Raw genomic sequence first — 25507 nt, forward strand, 5'->3', positions numbered from 1 at the left:
CCAGATATGGGGCCGTTTTAACTGCTACCATTGACAAAGTCTGCATTTCTTCTTTCCAGGATTTGCCAGGCTCTTAGGATGCTCCGTTCGTCAAGTAAAACCAACCACGTGGTGGTTGTTTTTTTTTTCCACAGCACCGTCTTTAAATATTTCATTGCAAAATGGTGGGAAATGCAGCGCCAACGGCAGCGCTGTTCTGCTAAGTCAAAACAGAACCCTTATAAAAACTGACGGTACAGCAATGACTTCTGAAGTTGTCTAATGATATCTTATAATTATCCCTCTGGGCACTTATAATTGTTCTCATGACATGTAATTATGTAGATAAATTTAAGTGTAAAAAACCATTAACTGTGTCTGGTGTTTAATATGGGCAAGAGTTGGCTCTCGCATTGCCGAAATCAAAGCCCACATCAGAATCATCGTACGAAGGACTTTATTAGAAAAGGGTTTTCTAACACCCCCTTTTTTTGTTGTTCAAAATGTTGTTTGGGATTTGAAATTGACACGCTGGTCACACATGGGGTGTGAAATGAGCAGCTGGCAAACTCAGGGTCGGACCAGAACCAATGGGCTGAAATTAATTCAAAAGAACCTTTGGCTAAAGATCCAGAAGACATTCCGGACAGAGAGGTCCCTCGGTGGAACAGGCTTCCTCGGGAGGTGGTGGAATCTCCTTAGAATCAAAGAATCACAGAGTTGGAAGGGACCTCCTGGGTCATCTAGTCCAACCCCCTGCACTATGCAGGACACTCACAACCCTCTCGCTCCTCCACTGTCACCTGCCACCCCCATGAACCTTCACAGAATCAGCCTCTCCATCAGATGGCTATCCAGCCTCTGTTTAAACATTTCTTAAGTTGCGAACAGACTCAAATTTAGCTGTTCTTCAGCAGGTCGACACAACTACCCCCCTGAAACTGTAACATCATTTCACGTCATTTATAAATGTCATTATCAAACATCTGGACACTGTTCCTGTGCTGGACATGGTGATCTGCCTTCATTTTGCCTACAGCTATCATGGGTGGGATAGAAATTAAATATTCTATTCTAGATGCAACACCATGCTGAATGCGACTAATCAGCTTTTGGATCCTCCCTTCCCAAAACTGCTTCTACCGACAGCCAAAGGAGGAGATCCTTTCTACTGGTTTAGCTGAAACCATCTGCTCTGTGGCTCCTCCCCTCTCAGAAACATTTCCCTCTGCAGTCGTTCCACCTGGCTCATTGCAGGTGACATGGCTAGCTCCCGCTTCATCAGATTGACCAAGTCTAGGGAGCTATTTGTGGCGTAAAAAGAGCCTCTTGTGGCGCAGGGTGGTAAGGCAGCCGACATGCTGTCTGAAGCTCTTCCCATGAGGCTGGGAGTTTGATCCCAGCAGCTGGCTCAAAGTAGACTCAGCCTTCCATCCTTCCGAGGTCGGTAAAATGTGTACCCAGCTTGCTTGCTGGGGGGTAAACGGTAATGACTGGGGAAGGCACTGGCAAACCACCCCGTATTGAGTCTGCCATGAAAACGCTGGAAGGCGTCACCCCAAGGGTCAGACATGACTCGGTGCTTGCACAGGGGATACCTTTACCTTTACCTATGAAGCTATTTGGGCTCCTTCCTTTCCAGAACTCTCTCCTGCTGGGACCGTTCTGTCCAATTCTTATGGATGTAGAGCAGCACTTGAATTTGCACATTTTCTATCCTGTTTTCCCCACTTATATCGTGTTACTAAATCGTAAGCTGCAATTTTCTACCATATGCCTACGTGAAAACCTTACCAGAAGAAACAAATACTTCCCAGATGTTGAGGGCTAGAGTCAGCTGGCCCAAGTCTCTGAAATAATGGGATTCCTGAGAATTAAACCGCGTTCCGCCGAATCATCTGATCCTGGTATCGGAAGATAACCTCGTGCTTGACCCGGTTGGTTTTATTTGACCCGTTGTTTCCCCTGCCGTGATTTTCCAAGAGCCAAACGCTAGCGTCGAGGTGCAGGCCCAGGAAATCTCTCCCGCCTGACAAATTATATCACACAAATTACATTGCGCTCCCCGCAGCAAGCAACCCGAAACGCACGCGTCGATAGATGGATTGAGACTCCCGACGCTGGTCCAACGTTTTCCCTTTATTGAACTGTATTAGTTAATGCAATCAGATTAACTCACATTTATAAAGCAGACCATCCAGTTGCACTGAAACGGATGATGTTCGTTACATAGTCGGTTTTTTAAAATCTTTTTTTTTTAAATTTATTTATTTAATCACTGTCTGGTGAACTGGCAACTCCAATCAAAGCATTAGTCTTTAATTGTTTTAAAATTAAAAAAAAAAACAAGTTTAAAAATGTGTGTAAAAAAAAAAAAATACTCAGACAATAGCCAAGCCGTCACGTCACGATGCACAATTACCTAAAATCGCAATTTTTAAAAAAGAAATTTAAGCAGTTTAAACAGGGAAGAAAGGAAAGAAAACAAAGGAGGGGAGGGGGGCATCACTCCTAAATCTTGAACTATCAGTATAATACAAGAAGCAACAAAGGGCAGCAGCTTCAAAGCCGATTTCTATCTAGCAACTATAAATTCAGTCGGAAGCAGAAGCTTTAAAGTACACTAGGCTTAAGCAGGACAATAAAAAATACTGAGCATGGAATACTTTTAATCTCTTCCATTAATATTCATTTCCAGCTGCTTATAATAGCAGCGCCTCATGGCCAAATCATTAGAGTTTTACATCTGGGTTGCAAATGACACTTTGATTGGATGTAATGTTCAAATGGTTCTCCCCACTGGGTTGCCGTCAAGTCTTCTGCGGAGAGGTGTCCTGTCGTGCCAGGGGCTTACTGAGCATGCTGGCTCAACGTGTGGTTCTGGAAAAAGATGGGGGGAAAGGAGACACGCGTGAGGGGCAGAATAATAGAAAGCAAAACCCGAACACTCCTACACAGTCGCATTTATGCGGGACTCGACATAAAAGCTTTGCAATTATTACCGAACAAAATGCAATGGGGGGGGGGGGAGAGAGAGAGAGAGAGAGGGAGAGCAAAGAGAGAAAATGCTCCTAAGTAACAGCTGCCAATGTGATACATTTGCTTTGTACCGACAGATCTGTTAATGCTGGCATGAACTTAAGGAAGGGAAGAGTGGGGGGGGGGGGGGAGAGAGAGAGAGAGAGAGAGAGATGTAGACGAATTTCAGCCAGCCAAGTAGCACCATGAGGATTTCGCTACATCCGGGCAAAGTGATAACACTCTACAAGGAAGACCGTCCTCTGGGACTTCCTTAACTGTAACAATTAAACAATATTCTCCAACGCCTGGGGACCCCCCCACCCACCCACCCACCCACCCACCCTTGAACGTATTCCGTACGCTGTTCCTGCTCGGTACGGGGGAGGGATCAGTCTTGGCAGGAACGAATGCCAGATTGCAGCACAACCATGCCGACAGTGGTAGAAATACTTTGGCGACGGAAGTACCAGTTGCTGTGGCCAAGCTTGTGTCTTGCCTGGCGTGGCTAAAGCGACCAGCTCCTCCAGCGTCACAGGCCAAGAGGGAGATGGTGGAACTTTTGGAGGGCCATGTCCAGCCCCTGTTAGCTTCCCAGGACAAGCAACCCCCCCCCCTCCCCAGGTTCGCGGCCAAGAAAAATTAAGAAGGTTGCTAACTGAGAGGACTAAAAATTTTATTTATTTATTTGTTTGTTTGTTTGTTTGTTTATAATTTTATCCCGCCCTTCCCTACAGCTCTGGGCAGGTTACAGAAAACATTTTGGGACATTGTTCCATGGCTTTGCCCATGCCCACCTTCAGAAATAAGGGGCAGGTATTCTTCCCACAATGATTTTCGCAGTGAAGCGGGAACAGGAAGGATGGGGGAATGGTGCCTGTTCGGCTCGGGGACTCAGCCTTAAGTGAAAGGATGGCATGTGCTGCTCACCTCTGCAATTAGCTTCCCGTCCTCCATAAAGGGAGCTGAAACCAAACCTCCCCCCACCTTCCCAAGGGAAACATTACGGTTCAGACATCCTGTCTGTCGTTTGCCAAGAAGCTAAATAAATCCTAATGCTACGCCGAAGTTGCACATCCAGACTAATGCAAATGGAGTCTCAGAGTTACAAGCACCTTAGGGATAGCCTCTGGAATATCGAGCCCCAGGAAGTCTCCCTTAACTACTTGCTTTGCTCTTTTGTGTTCAAGCCCAGCGCAACCGACTGTCTCATTTCAGAGCTTCCTGAATACCTGGTAGACTGGCTGAAGGACGTTACCCAACACGGGCCCTGAAATGGCCACAATCGATTCCTATCTCTTGGGTCGCTGCGTGAACTTCGACTTTGTGAAGGCGGGTGTCGTTTTGCTTGCACAAGGAGGGGAGCTATTCCCATGAAATAAAGATGAGAGCCAGTTTGGTGTAGTGGTTAGGAGTGCGGACTTCTAATCTGGCATGCCAGGTTCGATTCTGCGCTCCTCCACATGCAGCCAGCTGGATGACCTTGGGCTCTCCACAGCACTGATAAAACTGTTCTGACCGAGCAGTGATATCAGGGCTCTCTCAGCCTCACCCACCCCACAGGGTGTCTGTTGTGGGGAGAGGAATGGGAAGGCGACTGGAAGCCGCTTTGAGCCTCCTTCGGGTAGAGAAAAGCGGCATATAAGAACCAACTCTTCTTCTTCTATTGATCCAGAGGAAAGTAGCCAGATTGTCACTGAACCCCGTGGAACATTTGCCACCATTAACTACAGTCCTGTTCAATTTGACAGGATTCATGTGCTGCTCCTTTCCTTCGGCGCATGGTGCATTTTGCTCTTTGGCAACGTCAAAACTTGAAATGTTCCCACTCGACTCCTTCCTCCGGAATTCAGTGATAGGTCGTTGGCGTCATTCTATGACAACCGTCGCTGCACAGCTGTAGTCTAAATTAGCTAAAAGCACAATCCTATTTTTTGCCTTAGCATGTCAGTCTGCAAAGTCATTCAGTGCCCCGCCAACACCAGTAGAACGACGTAAATATTCCAAGACGTTAAGTTTGGCATCAAGTCTTCACTTCTTCCTTCGACAATCAAAAGTGGGAGGTGGGGGGGAGAGGGAAAGGGGGAATGAAACCCCTCCTGAATCCTTTATTATTGAGATGACTTCAGTCTAATGGAAATTGTCTGGTGACAACATTTAACTAATAGACGCCGGATTTCCAGGTCTCGTCTCTAGAGGTGGCAGTGACCCATTTAAATAATGGTACAATAGCGCCTGGATTGGGCACTTCCCCAGAGCGGCCGCCAGGTGTCAGAAGCGCATGGAGTTTCTATTACATCCAGTGGTTTCCTTACAAAACTGTAGACAATGATCGGCATTCTTTCCCGCACCACACGTGGCCAAGGGTTAAGGGGAAAGGCAGAAAACACGACACTTCGGAAATACACAGGAGCAAGACGTTTTGAAAGGGGACATCAAAGACGGGAAATGATTAAACAACAAAACTGGAGTTTCAAAAGAGGGCAGCGAATTTGACCATGAACTGGGCTGCTCTGTACAAAAGTGACCCCCCGAACACACATTGGCAATGCTTTGCAACCTGCAAAGCCCTTTTGAAACCTGTGAAATGAGGCATGGGGAGACCAGGCCTACAGTATCCTAGAACAGGGGTGTCCAAACTGTGGCTCTCCAGAGGCCCATGGACTACAATTCCCATGAGCCCCTGCCGGTGGCAGGGGCTCATGGGAATTGTAGTCCATGGACATCTGGAGAGTCACAGTTTGGACAGCTCTGTTAGAAGATTAGCTCATTACTGTTCCACTCCTCCCACTTCACCAAAACGGGAGAAAACCCTGATGCCAGGGACCTGTGAATTACTCAAAAGTGTCACCGAGTATCCAGGTCCAGCTTGTCCTAACCTCCGGGATTATCTCAGATTGGTTACCGCAACACAGCAGCTCCAGGATGAGAATAACCATCTAAGCAAGATTCCCCAACGGCGGCTTTTCCCAGGGAAGGTCGCTTCAAAACCATGCATCAAAACTAGACCCCAAAGAGCTCTTTCGTGGTAATTAAAAACCACACTGAAGATACTGAGGATACCAGTAGAGCTCCTTCTAGGAGCATGATTGGACCTTGGTTCCAATAGAACATGGGCAGGAGTCCTTGGTGGCCCAAAATAATCATTTTGCAGGTAACTAGCAAGTCCAAAGCACCTTGCTGCAGTTTACGGCAACACACATCCTTCCCTGGGGCCAGGGTGATATGCATTTTTGCCTGTTGCGGGGGACATAATGATTTTATTTAAAATATATATTTCTGCCCTACAGTTCCACCCCAATAGCATCCCCCCCAAAGTTGACAAATGGTAAACATTAACATATTTCAATACTAGAAACATATTTAGCCATAATAATCATCATCTGGTTGCATGTTGGTGAAGTGTAGCTTACTCTATAGCAGGGGTAGTCAAACTGTGGCCCTCCAGATGTCCATGGACTACAATTCCCAGAAGCCCCTGCCAGCGAATGCTGGCAGGGGCTTCTGGGAACTGTAGTTCATGGACATCTGGAGGGCCGCAGTTTGACTACCCCTGCTCTATCGGCCCTCAATGGGGGTATTATTATTATTATTATTTAAGCCCCCAACAGGGAGTGAATGTTCTCCCACTGAGGGCCAATGGCAGGACTTCCTCACCCCCATCCTCCTTTCACCTTATTACCACTTCTAGGCACTTGGTGGGAGTAAGAAATGGCAGCAGGCAAGCCAGGGAAGAGGGAAGAAGGCCTTGGCGCCATGCTCTGTCCCAGCCCTTCCTCCCAAGACTAGGGGATAGAAAGAACAGAGTCAGGCCTGCTCGCCAGCCCTGTGGTGCTGAGTGTAGCCTCCCCGCTGGCCTCCTGGTCCAGACCAGAGGGTACGGGAAATAAGGAAACGAAGGGCCTGGTCCACCGTAACAAGGCCTGCCATGCCTTCATTCTCCACCTTCTTGGCCTCCCAGAAGCAGCGGGGATGGAGGGAGCGAGTGAAGGGTTTGGGCCGCCATGGCAAGGCTTCCTGAGCCGTTGTTCTCCACCATCTTTAACCACTTCACCATGCTGGGTCTCAAGATCAAGCAGAGAGCAGGGGGAGGAGGGCCAATACCCAGGAAGGCCACAGTGCAGGTATCTGTGCTAGCACCCATTGTATTCCTGGATACAACAAGCTCTGCCTCTTGTTTAAGCTAAAGTCTACATAAAATGAAATAAACAGACATAACACCAAAAACCAGGAAGGAGGTCAATAACAGTTATGGGGGATGGGAGCAGGAAAAAAAAAAGTTGTCAAACATGTTTGCGGTCCGTTGGAGAGCCAATACAGGAATTATTTTCCTTCAATCAAAGGGGATCTCCTCCCACACTGCTCCCTCCGCCATGAAGTGTTGAGCATGCTCAGTCTCTTTACATTTCACACCCCTCTCTTTGTGCGAGTGTGTCAATTCCTCACTCTTTTTAGATCTTCTCTTGGTTCACCACTGTACTTCCAGCCTACCGGGTGTACGAATTGGCTTGCAAGGAACTGAACAGATAAGGCGTGATGAAAGGCTTACTCGAAATGTCTTGCAGGTGCATGTCTAAACAGAGAAACATATGTCTAAACATAGAACGGCGCCATGGCATTCCGAGGCAGACAGCTTCTGACATATGCCTGCTCAGCCATTTCTTCTCAGTCCTTAATTGTAATTTCTTGGGTCATTCTTTGAATATTGGCATCTTATTTTAAAATAACGAAGAGGCATGCAAAAGGTGTAGCGTCCTTCAATCGAACCAAAGCCTGTTGGTGCACCACAGATCCATACTTATTTAGGCAGTGTCATCTAAAAGATAACGCAAAATCAGCACTAGTGGCCGGGTATGCAATCTACCAGCCGAGAACATGATTTCCAACCTGTGCAGCTGCCAGCATCGATTACACCAGGCAGGTCAATAATGGAATGGTGTGTGGCTCTAAATCTGATAATGAAGCTCTCCTCGTGCACCCTTGCTCCTCAAACATGGATTAATAATACCTTCTGCACACATCTAATAGAAAGAGCATGCTCGTTTTGTAAGCAAGGGGCTGCGCACAGAGGCACGCTGATCACACTCAAATTCAGCTGCAATTCAGAAGCGAGGTAAATGCTTATCGCCCTCCAAGGGCTTGCAGACCCAGTGGAACATCGGCCCACCCATTAGACCCAAGGAGGGACATTTGCAATAAACAAAACGCAGGAATAGCCAGCTCAGGGAAAACACAGCTTGTTGTGTCCCAGATAACTGAGTGGAGCAGAAACCAGGAAAACAAACAACCCCCATCGCCAGAATGTTTAGAAGCAGCAGTAGCGCTGTTTTTATATACCCCTCTTTTCACTTCCTAAAGGAGTCTTCTCCCCATAACAGACATCCTGTGAGGTAGGAGGGGCTGAGAGAGCTCTAAGAGAACTCTAAGAGAACAGTTCTGTGAGAACAGCTCTAAGAGAATTGTGACTAGCCCAAGGTCACCCAGCTAGCTGCATGTGGAGGGGTGAGAAATCAAACCTGGCTCCCCAATTTACAGGCCGACACTCTTAACACCTACATCATGCTGGTTTAGTGAAGGAGGCCTACATCTACAGTATTGCAATGGTGCAATCCTAAACAGAGTTCTTCCCTTCAACATCCATTGTTTAGAAGAGTGTAGCTCTGCTTACATCTGTACTGCAAAATTCCTAAAGTCGAAAGTCTCTTTCTCAAATTATGCACTAGTAACATTAAAATCCTTGTGCAATTTGAGTTTCCTACAGTTGGCCAGCTGGATTTGAGTCAGGGCAGACTGGGAAGCCAAAACAGCCCTGGGAAAGGAACCTATAACTCAATGCCATTTATTAGGCTATAGACATTCAGGACCTACATTCATGCTGTGAAACCTCTCCCCCCCCCATATTTACGTGGCCCCAGCATGTGGATTTTTTGATCCGCATGCTGCATCCAAATGAGACATATGGTGGCATGAAAACCCCCTGTCGCTATTTCCAACAACAGTCACCACCAACAGAATTTATCCAGGACTACTTAAGTCTTCAAAGCACTTCTTTACTCACAGGTAGGTCACTAAGATCTCCATTCTACAGGAAAGCAACTGAGGCTGTAAGAGACCGTGACTTGCCTGTTTGCCTAGCTTGAGGACCCAATGGCACACATGGCTCCCCCTTTTTTGCATTTTATCCTTACAGTGACCCCATCAAAGAGCTTGGGGTAAGACAGAATGATTGTCCCAACTTGACCCAATGAACTTCATGCTTAAGGCCCTATCCTAATAGTGAGATAACATGGGATAGTTTGTTTTGGGGTTAAAAAAAATTAAACTAGCATATACACCTGAAGGATCTGAGCTCTCTTTCAGGCACCTGCGGGGGTGACTTGTGTTTTGCTTTCTGGCTTCCTAACATTTGCCATTTTGCCTATTACATTTTGTTAGTGGCTTAATGCAACAGAAGACGAGGTTCTCTGTGCCTCGAATTTCATCAAGAGATTATTCGGCCAGCGGAGCTGGAAAGGTAGTTGCCCCAGCCAGCAGAACTTATTGGACGGATTCCTCAGGGCATGTGGGAGGAAGAGAAAGACCTGGGGGGGGGGGAGGCTGCTCTCATCCAATGCTTGAGCTGTCAGGGCCCTGCAATTGCGGCTGGATGAGGCACGAGGCGCGGTGAGGCTGGGAACTCAAAAAGCAATCCGTAGAAAAGAGGGAGAAGGAGAGCGAGCCAGCACGGAGTGACCTGCCTGATTGTAGGTTGCCATTTTCTCCTTTCTTCTGCCACTCGAAAAGGAACGAGGGGAGGGGAATCACCTTTGCACTCCTGCGCATTTGTATGCACACTTATTTTTAGACGGGCTTGACTGTGATCCAAGGGTCTCACACTAACAGATGGCCTGCCTTAAAGCCTCATATGCTCCGTAGTACACTCTTCCCACAAAACAGTAAATGTACTCAAGAGCGTGCCATAAACAGCTTTCAATGAGTACTCCAAATCCAATTTAGTTAGCACACTTCATTAAAACCGATAGCGGGTAACCAAAGCTTCTCCTGTAACCAGCCTTTAACTCCCAGCGGGGCTATTCCAGGTAACTTGTAAGCGTGGCTAGTTATCTGCTCAGTGCTCGGTTTTCCAAGAAAGACGAGCTCTCCCCCCTTCCCCCGCTACTCCCCTCCCCCCATGTTATAGGATTGTAAAGCATGAATTCTAACCTCTAACATGACACTTAATTAAAGGAGGCGGGAGGGATAGTCGCCTAGAAATTTAGGCTTGTGATTTCCAATGGCATTTAGCAAATCCCCCGAGTCCGAGAAGGAATAAGTTGGACATATTCCTCTTATTAAAGCGAATGGGCCTTTTTTTACGGTTCCGTATAAAAACACAAACATTTATTAGCGGGAAGTGCCTAAAAAAGAAAAAGAGGCACGCTGTGGAAGGACATAAAAAGATGGCCTTGGCCAACGGGATTAAAATCAGATACGTCGCGGAAAATGTGACCCTTCGATTCCAACACAAAAGCATTCAGGTAAGCAAGAACCCCACTTTCTTTGTACAACACAATTAGCCAGTTCTCTCTTTCAAGGCTTTCCACAAGCCCCAAGGTCCTCGACTCCAATAAGGAACCAACAATCAAGGGTTTCGGGGGAATTCGAATTTTCTGGGGAAAAGAGTCTAGCAAAAATCCATTTGGAGCTAATATAGTGTAGATATCTGACTTGCGTTCATTGAATGAACCTGCTTTTTTCTTAAAGAAAACACACCATGTTCGTTTAATATTGGGTGTCACACGCGGTGAAAATATTCATTTATTCCCTGCTTTGATTCCCCATTCTTCCTTCCACAGGCAGCCAGCCGGGTGACCTTGGACCAGTCACAGTTCTCTCAGGGCTCTCTCAGCCTCAACTACCTCGCATGGTGTCTGCTGTGGGGAGAGGAAGGGAAGGCGGTGGTAGGCTGCATGGTGTGAGGATGAAACGTCTTTGGAAAACACCTTTAAAGGTTGCACCTGAAGAGCGTCATTTTACTTTTTCTTTTCACTCTCTGCCTCACACTCCCTCCCCTGCCCTCGGTAACAGCCTTGGGGTTACAAAATTAAGCGATGATCTGACACATTTCTGAATGGCTGAGTTTAGGCTGCTTATGGCTAATTAGCCTGACGTTCGTTTGCGCCAGTGGAATGTGCAAAACGGAAGGAGGGGGACAGGTGAAGCGGCGGTGTCACCTGCTTCCAGCAGAACAGCTGTTCGGGGGTGGGGGAACAAGAAAGCAGGTGCTCGGGTGATGATGTCATCACACAGCGCCCGCTTCGAGGAGGCCACGGGGAGAAGCGGCCGCACGGAAAGAGACAGAGAAAACAGCGTTTGCGGGAGAAGGTGCAGAGGGAGCACAAAAGGAAGAGAAGATCCACATCGGATGCTTTTCAGCGGAGTGACACTCCGTATTTTTAGGAACCTTGGATCTGACGTTGGTCAGCAGTGCCCGGAGCTTGAACTGTGAACTTCACAGCTCAGAACCTTAGTCACCCTCAGCGGATACTCCATAACCTCAAACGTGGAATCTTGTGAATGGCAGAAAGAGTGAAGTTTATGCACTGGCCAAACCTGGTATAACTGCTTTGGCTGCATTCACCCGTCATGAACAGGTTTGCTAGTGACAAGAACAAGACAGCTTTATTCTCTTTCTTCTTCCCCCTTTTCCTGATTTGGAAGAAGAACTGTTTTTTTTGTACCCCACTTTTTACTACCCGAAGGAATCTCAAAGCAGGTTCTAATCACCTTCCCTTACTCTCCCCACAACGGGCACCCTGGGAGGTAGGTGAGGCTGAGAGAAGAAAAAAAGAAGAGTTGATTTTTATACCCCACTTTTCACTGCACGGAAGAGTCTCAAAGTGGCTTGCAATTGCTTTCACTTCCTTCCCCCAAAACAGACACCCTGCGAGGTGGGTGAGGCTGAGAGAGCTTTGCTTGGTCAGAACAGCACTATTAGGACTGTGAGTGGCCTATGGTCACCCAGCTGGCTGCATGTGGGTGAGCGGGAAATCAAACCCGGCTTGCCAGATTAGAAGCTGCCACTCTTAACCACTACATCACGCTAGCTCTCAGAACTGTGATTGGCCCAAGATCACCCAGCTGGCTGCACTGGGCGGAGTGGGGAATCAAAACTGGTTCTCCAGATTAAAGGCCGGCCCTCTTAACCACTATACCAAGCTGGCTCTCAGGTTTAGGAAGCCTTCATTCTCACCTCGGTTGGTTGTACAGAACCTCATAGTTTCCTTCCCAGGAATTTGTTTCCATCGAGCAGACCTCTGCTCATCCAATAGCGAGGGGGAAGCCATCTTGCCTTCTTCCCCCTTCTTCACCGTAGCCTTCCAAAGTGCATGACTGTTACTCCAGTGATCCTGGGAGGATGGGCAGAACTGGAAGAGCTTTGGGAAAGGCCCTGCATGGCCCTTCCCAGGAGAGGGAGGGAGAAAGAGTCAGCCCAGATAGCTCCATACTACACAAAAGAAGGTTGGCTCAGGGGCCTCCTTCACGTTGCCCCCACTCACACTTAGAGATGGGGCTGCCCCCTCTGCCTTTGGCATACTGGGACTTTCCCCAGTGACTTTCATGGCCAACCTGCCCCTGTTCCCAGGGTCAAAAAGGACCACTGGGGGACAGGAAACCAAGAACTTTGGTAGACATCAATACCACCCCCTGAGCTTGTTTGGGAAGGGGGCTGACTTTAAAGTCCCACCTCTTCCCTTGCCCTGTTGCCCATAGCTCTTTCCTCCCAGTTTGAATCTCAACGATGAGTTGCCAGGAAAGAGAATCTCCTCCAACTTGGCGTTAGCTCAGCAACCCCATTAAAACATTGGAAGGGTTGCCTGATTTCAAAAAAGCCCCTTGGATAGAATGCTGTTACGAAGAAAAGTAATGCAAAGCCCTAGGGGAAATTTCCTTAGCACAGCACTTTGGAAAAAAATAATAATAATAATAAAAAAAAAACAGCACTAGAGAATACATTATTAAGAGATAACCAGAAGTTCTCTGTTAGAAAAAGAGCAGGAGAATATCAGTAAACACGCCGTGATTCACTCAGGCACCCACTGAAACAAGGCAGTTAATAATACCTCGTCTCCAGAGAGGGTGGGCTCCTGAGAATTTTACTAACAAAAAGCAGATTCATCAACCTTCAGTGTACTTGGTGGTTCTCGTTACACTGTGCTGAGGATCACAATAAATCCACCCATCCTTCCTTCTTCCTTCTCCCCGCCACCAGGCAAGTGTAGGAAATGAGCAAATTTTTAATTACCATTTTCTTAAGTGTGCAACAAGGGGATATTTTTAGAAATTGTTGACACGTAGCCCGCCCCCCCTCCACACACACACACAAACATCATTTCCATCTGACTGCGTCACAGAGTTTTTATGTGAAGAATAGAAAGGAACAGAGGATGGAGAATCCCAGCATGAAAGCGGTTTCTGTTGAAAATGGTTGGCCTTTTAACTTTTTGCAATCTTCTTGGGTACTTGCTGCAGCCTCGTCCTTGGTCAGGAGTGCAGACTTCTGATCTGGCGAGCTGGGTTTGATTCTGCGCTCCCCCACATGCAGCCAGCTGAGTGACCTTGGGCTAGTCACCGCACTGAGAAAGCTGTTCTGACTAAACAGGAATATCAGGGCTTCTCAGCCTCACCCACCTCACAGGGTGTCTGTTGTGGGGAGAGGAAAGGGAAGGCGAATGTAAGCCGCTTTGAGACTCCTTCTTCTTTCCGTATTGACATTTGGTATGTAATTTGTGTGATTTATATATTTACTAGGGGCCAAGCTCATTGCATTCAGGAATACAACAGGCTCTAGATTGTGGGTGGGTGGAGTCGAAGAACTCTGCGGATGGTCTCCCCCTCCCAGGACCTGGAAAGGCTGCAAGCTGCAGGGAACTCACCGGCAGGGACAGTTCTCATGCAGCAGGGATCTGCAGCCTCCGAGCCTCGGAGGGAAGTGGAAGGAGGAGGGGGTGGTCAGGGATGGGGGACAGAAGACGATTGGCTGGCTGTTGGATAGACAGGCAAGCCGGTTGGAAGTGGAGGCACTCAGGGGCGGGACAGCCGCCCTGAGTGGGTGTTAAGTGCTGAGTGGCATTTAAGCCCTCCTCCAAGGCCTTACCGGAAACATATATAGTGGAACAGATAATATTCACCCACTGAGGCTGTTTTAATTACCGGTCCATAACCAAAGCCACGACTTCTTGAGACAACCTTTGGGCCATACCGTCATTCATTCCAAAATCAATGTTTTTAAGAATGAGAGGACCAGACACCTTGGACCACATCTGCCCTTCAAAGGCAGCAGCTGTGATCACTGCAGAACTCAATGAAGTCATGCACCTAGGGCAAAACTCAGTCCTTAGGCATGAAATTACAACAGGGCTAGAAAGTAAGCGCCAAGTGGAATTCCAAGTGCACACTGCCTGCCACGCTACGGTAAATTTGCAGGTCCCGAATACTGTACTTCCAGTACCAATTGTCTGTGCAACGAAAGTTCATCACCGAAGAAAATATATCACATCTGATTGGCTACATTGGTTTACGATAACCTGCCCCCAAACAATACCCCCCAAACCGGTGGCATGTCTGCATAAATGATGCAAGTTTGGACAATGAGTGAACTGGACTTCAGAAAGCATTGGACACAGATGTATAAAGAGAGACTGAGGTTTGGCAAAGTATAAACCAAGTTAGCGGGAAAATAACAGACATATGGACGCAAAGAAAACCCCTGCATAGGCTGGGATGTGAACCATTAATAGAAGACATAATCTGGGCATAATCTGCCTTTCCTGGCACATCGAAGCATGAATACTAAACAACGACGCGCGCACCAAATGGAGGACAATGACTTTTTGCAGTGAAGCACCCCTAATCTTTATTTAAGCCATAAGATACGGTGTCACGTTGGTTAATTAATTTGAATTCTGCAGCTTCCCGTTCCATCTGTCCCTTGAACGTGGGCCAGCGTTTTCCGCCTGCAAGGCCACAGTAACTTTCGTTACAACAGCAGCTGCGCATCACTCTTTGCCGTATTGCGCTGACACAGCTGTTACTACACCCTGCTTCCCCAGCAAACGCATCTTCAGTAAACGGGCCGTTCACACAACTGTTTCTTAAAGCTTGCTATGTATCGGTGGGACGCCGTTGCTGCAGACACATGGTCGTTCTTGGAAGGTTTGGACACTCAGCAATGGAAATACTCAATGAGTTATTCATGTAGGCTTTCTCAACCTGGAGTTTGTGGAACCCTGATGGCCCTGGAGAGGTTTCCCAAACGGGTGGGTGTTAATTCATCGATATATGTTTAACGTTTGTTAAACACTAATCGGGTGATATGACCGTGTATGGTCATGTTGACCCTCCTCTCCTCCCGAAATGGCCAATGAGGGGCCTGGAGGGTGTGGGAAAGGGAGGGGACCCAGGTGGGTGTGGCCACAGCTGTGCTTCTCAACCATGCTCTACACGATCGTGCCACTTCTGAGGTTTCTCCAAGCCTAGGGACATTTTTGGGGGTTTCTCAGCAATAAAAATCCTGAGAAAGGCTGGATTAAAGTGTGGAATTTGCTGCCAGAGGATGTAGTGAGGGCCATAGGCAGAGAGGGCTTTAAAACGAGATTAATGGAGGGTAGGTCTATCAGCAGCTACTAGCCATGGTGACTGAGGGAGTTTCCACATGCAGAGGCAGTAGACCTTAGAATCCCAGAGCCGGAAGGCAACATCAGGGGAAGGCCACTGTGCAAGGCAGGAACTGGTTGGCCAGTGTGTGAGACAGTGTGTGAGACAGGGAGCCAGTCTACATGGAGCATCAGCCTGATCAAAGAAGGTGCTTTGTAGGTTCTTATGGCCATGATGCATGACAGGGTACCTCAATGCCCGATTGCAGAGGGTGTCTTAAAGCTAACTGGAGTCTGTTGGCGAGGCCACACATGGTATACCTTGCAGCAAGTACAGCAAAACAGGTAGCTACACGTCTCTCCCTTTCTCTAGCAGCAGACTGGGCACGGTCTTGCAAATGGTGAGCCATGATACTTTTACTCCACCTTGGCCCAAGAAGAAATAAAGCCAATACGTTGGATCCAACGCAAAATCTTCTGCTTGCGCTAGAGCTGTTGTGCAATGACAACTGCAAGAACAAAGGCTGCAGAAGCTGCTTGTGTGAAGTCAAACTAAACGGGGCCAGCCCCTTGATGGGGTCGCCATGTCTATTTGCAACTTGGCAGTAGGGTAGGATAGGATAAGATTACGTTGCAGAGTACGTTTTTCTGGTCCCTGCAGCATATGGGTTGTACTTTTTAGAGTAGAGAGATCTAAAACAATTTTCTTAAAAAAAAACAAAACAAAACAAGCCACCCAAACCTTTCCTGTTTTAAATTTTTTAAATTGCACATTGTTCTTTTGCGCTATCTGACCCTATTCACATTCTCCTCTGCACCCCAGAGGTCTTTGCCCGACACTGCAATCTATCCAAACAAGGGCAAGAAAGGACCTTCACAGAGGCCGGTGTAGATTCCCTGTAATTACATCTGCTTTTCAGCAAAATAACAGACTTTAACATTGCGGGAGATGCAGGTGCCATCTTGTTTAGGTTTGTCTCGACAGACGAGAAAACAAGAGTCTGGGATGAAAATTCTGGCTGTCTAGCATGCAAGAAGCAAGCTCAGCAAGCTTTGGACCCATGCGTTACGCAAACAAAAAGATGGATTTTAAATAATGTGCCCTTTAGAGACAGTCAATGTTTTCATTGGTCGGGGTGGTTTTTTAATTGATAACTGTTATGCCATTGATTAGTTTTTAAATCTTTGTTGAACTGTCTTTCTGCAATGTGTTCGTGAAATGGTTTCTCCCCCCCTCCCCCCTTTTCACTGCTCTTTGTACATAATAATTTGTATTGATGGGTTCTTATTGTTGAATGGTGGGAGAAGGGCTGTGCTAAGAGAAATTCTCTTAATTCTGCTTTAACCAATTTCTCCCTGAAATGCAATAAATTTATTTCTTTAGCTCTTTTTAAAGGAATTTGAAGCCTGATTCAAATCAGTTCCATTCTCCTCAAAGAGAAACTGGAGATGGTCATCTCATGGTTACCCAAGAACGCAAGAAGCCTAAAACTGGCGACAACAAAGCCACTCTATCCTACCATTACAGTGTGTGCTCACCTTGAATAATCATGAGACAAGAGCTAGCATTTGTCCAGTTCTGGATTAGCATTTGTCCAGTTTTTATACCCCACTTTTCCCTACTCGAAGCACCTCACAATCTCCAATCCCCACAACAGACACTCGGTGAGAGAGGTGGGGCTGAGAGTCCTCTGACGGGACTGCTCTGTGAGAACAGCACTATCGGGGCTGTGATGAGCCCAAGGTCACCCAGCTGGCTGCACGTGGAGGAGAAGGGAATCAAACTTGGCTCGTTGGATTAGAAGCCGTCACTCTTAACCACCACGCCAAGCTGGCTCGCATAATTGACGAAAAGAGATGTTTGAACTAGGGGACCTTCCGTGTCTCCTGGGTTTTCTTGAAGCCTGAAGAACGTTTCAGGGGTTTCTCAATGGTAAAAGAGTTGAGGAAGGCTGATATAAACCATCACTACCAGTCCCCCAAAAGAAAAGCCAAAACTTCTCAATCTCCCTGCTTGACTGCCCCCTGCCAATTATTCACCATGTTGCAGCTGCCACTCCACAAAGCTGCCCTTACTTCGCATCCCTGCTGTTTATACCAGGGGTAGTCAAACTGCGGCCCTCCAGATGTCCATGGACTACAATTCCCAAATTCCCCTTTAATTGAAGGCTCATGGGAATTGTAGCCCATGGACATCTGGAGGGCCACAGTTTGACTACCCCTGGTTTATACCGTCCCCAAATTAATAGCCCTGTTTTTCCCAACGCCAACCTCCCTTCTTGCATAGACAGGAAAGGGAAGGCGAAGACGGACTGCTCCACACTACTGAAAAGCAGAAAAGGCCGTTTCTTCCAAAGGTCAATTTGAGCTCTTTTAAAGGATCAAACGGCATTTCGACACTTCGGCCGAACCGAAGCGCCAATCAGATAAATGCTCCGTGTAACGATTGCGAAGGATGGAAGGAAGGAAGGAAGGTTGCTTCGTGTTTTCGTTGGTATGGCTGCTGGCACATACAGAATGAGATGTTGCAGCTTATCTCTCTCTCTCTCTCTCTCCCCCCCTCTCTCTTACTGCAGACAAGAAATTCACTAAAATAGATAAATAATGAATGTGGCCAGGGATCTCTGCTGCCACAACGGCTTGTTCTGCTAGACGCCGGGAAAAGGAACACAGGACGCTCCAGAATTCTGTTATTAACGGATCCTCAATACCAAAAAAACAAAGCAAAAGAACCCCCGAAAGGGCTTTCCGCAACACCTACAAACTAAGTTTCAGCTCTCCAAAAATGCCGGGGAACTGAAGTTCCGAAGACGTAGCTAATTTGCTGTGATGAATTGTGGGCACGCTTCAGTGATCAAAACTGCAGCTGAGGCCGATTATGCTTAATGATCTAGACGGTTCCCGTAAAAGAAAAAAGAATGCAGGCATCTATTGTTATGTCTGGACAAGTAACCTAGTTTGCTGGCGACAGCTAACAAAGAGGGGGCACTCGGAAAACCGCCTCCCTCATCAACTTTTACAAGACGTTTCGGCCATAACGGTATGACATGGCTGAATTGCTGGTGCTTTGGGTAACACCTACATGATTGGGTTTGTGGTCCGACAGTCCTCTGGAGTTATGATGTTGGTATTCCATTCATGGGGCATAGAAGCCTACCAGCTAGGCTCTCTGGTAATTTGTGACATATCGTGTGAATAGGGTAATTTGTGACTTTTCCAGGTGGATACGGCTACCATTGGTATAAACCATGACCCCGATTTTTTAGCATGTTCCCTAGGAGAACAGGTGGGAGAGACTGGGACGGAACAGAAGGCTAAGTGGGAACATGAGAAAGGTTCATAAAATTATGCACGGGGTGGTGAAAGTAGTGAGAAAGGTTTTTATCTCAATCACCCATAAAATTAGGGCACCCAAGAAGTTGATGGGCAATAGGTACAAGACGGGAAATTCGTTAAACAGAGGCCCATCAATGGGTTGTAATCACACCATTTAAAGGGAGCTTCCATACTCAAAAAACCAAACCTCTGAAATCCAGTTCTAGGAAGCAACATCAGGAGGAAACCTTGACCCCAATCCTTGTCACAAGGCCATATCAAACCTGAGAATCCACCCCAAACCCAATACAAACCAACATGAGCAAAGAACTCAATACTGTAGGCCAGCGAAACCGATTTCAAAAGACAGCCAGAACCATAAGAGAAGCCATGTTGGATCAGGTCAATAGTCTATCTAGTTCAACACAGTGGCTCAAAACCGGGGCTTAGAATCCAAAGTGGTTGAAGAAACTCCTCGTTCTTCTGCTTGACTCCCTGTCTTGTCAGCCCATCTGAGCCACCCCAGCTAGAGTTTGAAAAGAGAAGATACATACATTTATTCAGAACAGATATTCCAAAGGCACGTCCCTTACTATCAAGTCTTCAAAGAGCCTCAAGCACTTTCTCTCAGACATCTCCAGAACAGCTATGTAGGGCGGGATCAGCATCAGAGTATAAAAGGAGGGGAATCTGCCAAGACTACATGGGTTTGCCAAAGCCCATAACTTTGTGACTGACAGGAAGTACCAACAGGGGACTTTACCACATCTCACAGGCCATACTCTTAGAACTAAACCAGACAAGATGGCGGGAAAGCTATCTCGAGATCTTTCTTGAGCTTTTAAAATGGTCCTAACAGCTGTGTACTCCCTGCTCCCCAATACAGACCGCAGGTGCATGGGAAAGAAAGAGCAGATTTTAAGATTTCCACCACGGATCTGTTCCATCAGCTGAAAGTGACACTTTTTCATCCATGCTGTTATTAGTCTCGGAAGGGAAAAAGACTGATAAAAGCTGGGTGGTGTCTATATTTTATCTTTCCATGGGACAAGTCAGGGCCCCATGCTACAGCGATTGCAATTTACAGAGCACTGGAGCGTCCCCATTATGGACCTCCCGGCATCTTGTCTGATGAGATAAACACTGTGTCACACCAGCCTCCCTTTCCCCTTTCAAATCAGACCTCCTGACCTTGCCCAAGATCCTGCCTATCGATATTATTGGAAACAGCGGTCAGCTGTCCTTGATCCAAACTCACTCTCAGCAGCAGGGCTCAGCTCTTTGGCAAGTCAAATAAAGTCACGGCTCAGCTGAGAAATATTTCAAGGTGCCTCTCGGACAACTGCTCTTAATGCGGCTCTGCAGGGCAGCAAGGGAACACAGCGGAGCTCTCTAAACAACTTCCGTCCTTCTTCGGCGAGTTATTGGAAATGCGTAGCACCGTTAGCCATGTAAAGAAACCACAGGCTGAAATCCTGTGTCCACTAACCTGGGAGTAGACAAGTAGCGTCCGAATGACATGGAAGAGCTGCTCTGTTTTAATATATGACACTATGATCACGTGAAGGGTTTGGTGCTGATGGGAAGTGGGTTTGCCCCATTTCCTCACAGCATTGAGATACAGATGAGTACTTCCTGGGTCATCGTTGTCTTTTTTCTGACCCTTCCCAAACCTGGAGGAGGGGGGAAGCTGTCAGATTTATTCTGGCCTCAACAGCTCAGCAATTGTTGTCTCTTCCCAGTAACCGTTCCACTTTGGGGAGTGAAAATCCTCATAAGGCAGCTTCATGTGTTTGTGCTGCAGCAAAAGATCCTCTGCCTCTCCTGTCCTCTGTGATGTCAGGGCAGCTCAGCCAATCACTGCCGGAAACTCGTACATAGCCAGGCTGGGAAGGACTTTGGGCTGAGAACGGACAATGCTAGGCTCGAACTGGCCAGTGGCACAGTTCAGTACGATTCGGCCAGGCTCCTCCCCTTTGACTTCTTGCCACCAATTTGCATCTGTTAACGGCCTTGAGTCCCCCCTCCTCCATAAAGACCTTCCCCATACAAGCATGATACAAAGAACATAAATAAATTCATGGTAATGATGGCGTTAGGAGGTAGGATTGGTACAGTATACACAGATCTCATCAGATTTCAAAAGCTACACAGGGTCGGTACTTGGAGGGGTGCCCCCAAAAGGTGGACCCTCCGGAGGCAGGAAATGGCTAATGACCTCTGCTGGATGACCTTGAAAACCCTACGAGGCCACCCCAACGTTGGCTGCACCTTGACGTCACCTCTATATAGGACAGAGATACGCCTCCATCTCTAATTTCAGTTCTATAAGCAAGGAAATTCATAATTAAACACCTCATTAAGCACCTTGTTATCCACCTTGAGCCCTGGGGGACAGGATGAGATACAAATCAATGGAGCCAAAAGGCAAAAAGTCTCACCGCACCCAGTTCAGGACAGACACAGGTGCACACAACTTTTTTCTTTTAAGTCACAACTCCTGACAAGAGACAGGAAGACAGTGTCCTGCCACAGCCCCTTCATTATGATGGAGTAAAAAGGAAATTTTGCTGCCTACCCCCATTCTGAACATTAAGCTACCTGCATAGACTTGCGCCCCCAAAAGAACACCCGATGCTACCCGTAGTCCCTTAGAGCAGGGGTAGTCAACCTGTGGTCCTCCAGATGTCCATGAACTACAATTCCCATGAGCCCCTGCCAGCAAACGCTGGCAGGGGCTCCTGGGAATTGTAGCCCATGGACATCTGGAGGACCACAGGTTGACTACCCCTGCCTTAAGAGTCCACCTCGTTTTCCTTGCTATCATCACCCAGCGGCTGGAACTGGGCTCCAATGAAAATCTTTATTGGTGTGCGTCCACTTTATCGCGCACGTCCCTTGCACTTTTTGCGGCTGCGGAGGGAGTGACATTTGCACTGCCGCATCGAGAGGTGCCGGACAGCCGTTTGGACATTTACGACGAGGAGCCGTGCTTTCGGTAAACACAACTGATGCATATACATTGTCTCTTGGCTGCTTCCTCCCTCCTGCCCATCTGTTGGGATGGCAATGTGCCCGCGCAGAAAGTTGGTTGGGCCTTTGCCCTGGGGGCACGAATGCCAGGCAACAATGAGTTTCGACGGGCAAGCCTGAACATCAGCTCGACGCTTCGGCTCTGTCCTGCAGGAAGCCCGTCCTCGATGCCAACGCTGCCACGTTGGAAATGCATGCCTCCTTACACTCGATCACGCGCCCTGGCATTTGGGTGCCCTTAAGGGCGTCCATGATCCCATCCATCGGCTTCAGCTGGCTCCCTCTGCCTCACCCCTTGCTCAGGCCCATGCTGGGAATTTCACACATCTTCATGTGGATAGAGTGAGTCACAAGAGAAGTATCCAAACCAAGGAGGGCTTCTTCTTCTTTTTTTTTAGAAGAGTTGGTTCTTATATGCCGCTTTTCTCTACCCGAAGGAGTCTCAGAGCGGCTTACATTCGCCTTCCCTTTCCTCTCCCCACAACAGACACCCTGTGAGGGAGGGGAGGCTTAGAGAGCCCTGATATGACTGAAGAAGAGTTGATTCTTATATGCCACTTTTCTCTACCTGAAGGAGTCTCACAGCAGCTTACAATCACCTTCCCTTTCCTCTCCCCACAACAGACACCCTGTGGGGTGGGTGAGGCTGAGAGAGCCCTGATATCACTGCTTGGTCAGAACAGCTTTATCAGTGCTGTGGTGAGCCCAAGGTCACCCAGCTGGCTGCATGTGGGGAAGCGCAGAATCGAACCCATTTCGCCAGATTAGAATTCTGCACTCCTAACCACTCTTGCTTCTTAACGCAAGTCACAGAAGCGTTGTTCATCTCAGTCCTGATCTTGTGTCCACATTAGTTCTGATCTTGGTTAAACAATCCTGTTTCTAAAATGAGAAACTGAGAGCACCATCAGTGAATCCGATCTGAGAGCACCATCAGTGAATCAGAGAAAGGACTGATTTGAAAGAGAGGAAAAACTCACTGATGAATTCTGGTGTTTGGGGTGGGGGGATCAGGGTTTTCAAACACATAAGCTGTCCTTTTCGTAGCACTGAAAATACTGGAGCAGCCAGGCATCTTCCATTACATAAAGGATCGGCCGCCAAAAACCAGACTAGATGCGATGGTTAAATGCCTAGAGCACTGTTAATTTTTAATTAATGTTAGTTATAATTATCTGCCTGTGCCTGACTGAAAACCAGTGACAGGGTTGGAATGGATTTTGTTTTCCTTGCCATTTATTAGTTTTATAACTAATAATAGTTAAAAATTAAATAAGGTGCTCCAAGCAAGTTCTGTAATAAACTTCCCCCCTTTAAAACACTAATAAAATCTGTTCAGCGTGCCGGACCTATCCTGACTCCAAAAAGCAAGCCATGATCTCTGTTTAGATATGTGTGTTATCTATAAATGGGTAGGAAGACATCCTTCCAAAGAACTCCACGAAACATAGAAATCGTTTTTTTAAGGGGGGGGCTAGAAGCGTACCTCACTTGCAAAAAGCAACAAAACATTATCTGAGGAATTAACAACATCCGTCAAACTCAGAACAAGCTTGTGGTCGGCTTCCAGAGAACGTCTCCGGGGGTTTCATTCCGAAGCCAAGCACAAACAGTAAAATACAACACAAGCTACACTAATGAACAAGCTGCTTTTTATCACAGTCACAATTTAGAGCTTATTAAGACTTCTTCTCTTTTTTTGTTTTTGCTCAACAACAACAACAACAAAAACCCTACAGCACTCATTCAAGGAGGAGGTGACTAAATACCTTCATAAAGAAAGATTTGGGGTATAGTCTCTATTTGTGCATTCTGGGAACTGCCAATAAGGCGTTTGAAAACTAAATCGCTACGACACATCAAATCGGGGCTGTAGCTAAGGGGTAAAACACCGACGGGGCAGCCGAGATGCAGTGTCTAGCGCAGGGGTAGTCAAACTGCGGCCCTCCAGATGTCCATGGACTACAATTCCCAGGAGCCCCTGCCAGCGAATGCTGGCATGGGGCTCCTGGGAATTGTAGTCCATGGACATCTGGAGGGCCGCAGTTTGACTAACCCTGGCTAGCGCCTCCGGTTAAAAGGTCTCTGAGTACAGAGAAAGATTTTTCACTGTGTCCTTGCAGAGCCTCTGCCAATAATAAGCAAGACGGAACAATGGTTTTCTGTAACGTGAGGCAGCTTAACAAGCTCCTAAGTAAGGCAAGATGGAGCTACAATGGACTGCTCGGAGGCTCTATAGCAGGGGTGGCCAAACTGTGATTCTCCAGATGTCCATGGACTACAATTCCCAAGACCCCCTAGCCAGCAAACTGGAGAGCCACAGTTTGCCACCCTTGCTCTATGGTGCTTCCTCCGTAAGGCATCACTAATCACCACAGTTCTTTTAAATGGGGCTTGCAGAAAGGCCCCAAAAGCTGAGTGGTGCATCCCCCCCACCCCCATGCAGCTATTTTGGACTGTCTTCTGCAGTCCCTTTAAAAGGACCGGAGGAGACGGTCCAAAAAACAGCGGCCAACAGAAAGAGGGAAAGACAGGGCCAGGAGCAAGGGAGAAGGGATTGCTGGGGAAGAGGACTCCCTTCTCCTTTCTCCTGACTACACAGTCCAGAAAAAGCGGTGGCTCACCAGGGAAGAGGCTTTCCTTCTTGCTTTCTCTTGGCCATGCACGTGGCCAGCTGACATCACCTCCAGCCTGGTTCCAGGGCTCCCCCAAAGCCTGAAAAATATTTCAGGGCCTCTTCCATGTTCAAAAGGTTGAAAAAAGGCTGCCCTGCGGGGTCTCCGTAAATCAGCTACACCTTGGCAACGTTTTCCATACGCACACGCGATGGAAATGCGGCCTCGCGGGAGACTCAGAGATGCAGTCCTCAGTGATAAACGAAAACCAGGCAACATTACCGCCACGATACCAAAAACGGCACTCATAAAGTTGGCGCTCTCCTTTTGCGTTGAAAGAAGCCGCTGACTAACCTCAGCTGATGGATGCAAGGTTCGTCTGCCGGATTTCGGCAGGGGGCTGAAACGACAGGTGACAAGTGAACACCTGGCTGTCACTTAACGCAACAGCTCCCTCTCCCTGCAGCACCCGAGGGCCTGGAACATTCCACCTTATTTGGGAGGAGGAGACTCTGATATCTTCCTGCAAAAGGAAGCTGGACGTTTGCCGCTACGTGCAGTCCTGGCGTGGCGGCCGGTTTTCCCGGGGAAGCACCGCAGATTTGGCGTCTTTGCCTGACCGCCGAAGGCTGGCACCGTCTCTTCCTAAACACAAGGCCAAACATCCAAACACCTGTGCTAGGAAAGAACTGGCAGGTAGCCTATTCTCTCCATACCTGTCTCGTTGGTGGGCTGTTCTATCCTTGGCGTTAGCTCTCCTCAATTGCAATCATTTAAAAGGGAACGGTATGATTAGCAGCACACAAGCAAACAGCGGGAACTAATCCTTTAAACACAAATACTTGAGCAGCTACGGGATGGTTCCTCACAAAACAGTGGGGGGGGGAAGATCAGAGACAAAACCCCTCTTCG

General features: G+C 47.6%; 1 protein-coding gene across 4 annotated transcripts in view; it reads right to left on the bottom strand.

The window, feature by feature from the left end:
* Positions 1-2105: 2105 nt before the first annotated feature.
* The window catches only part of ZNF423 (zinc finger protein 423), a 244856-nt gene continuing 221454 nt past the window's right edge, over positions 2106-25507 (bottom strand). For all 4 annotated transcript variants that reach the window (XM_077310961.1, XM_077310962.1, XM_077310963.1 and 1 more), the window contains one exon: positions 2106-2859. In XM_077310961.1, the coding sequence (XP_077167076.1) occupies positions 2830-2859 (30 nt within the window). In that variant the 3' untranslated portion in view covers positions 2106-2829. The remainder of the gene's footprint in view (positions 2860-25507) is intronic.

Source organism: Paroedura picta, chromosome 14, assembly GCF_049243985.1.
Source record: "Paroedura picta isolate Pp20150507F chromosome 14, Ppicta_v3.0, whole genome shotgun sequence".
NCBI lineage: Eukaryota > Metazoa > Chordata > Lepidosauria > Squamata > Gekkonidae > Paroedura > Paroedura picta.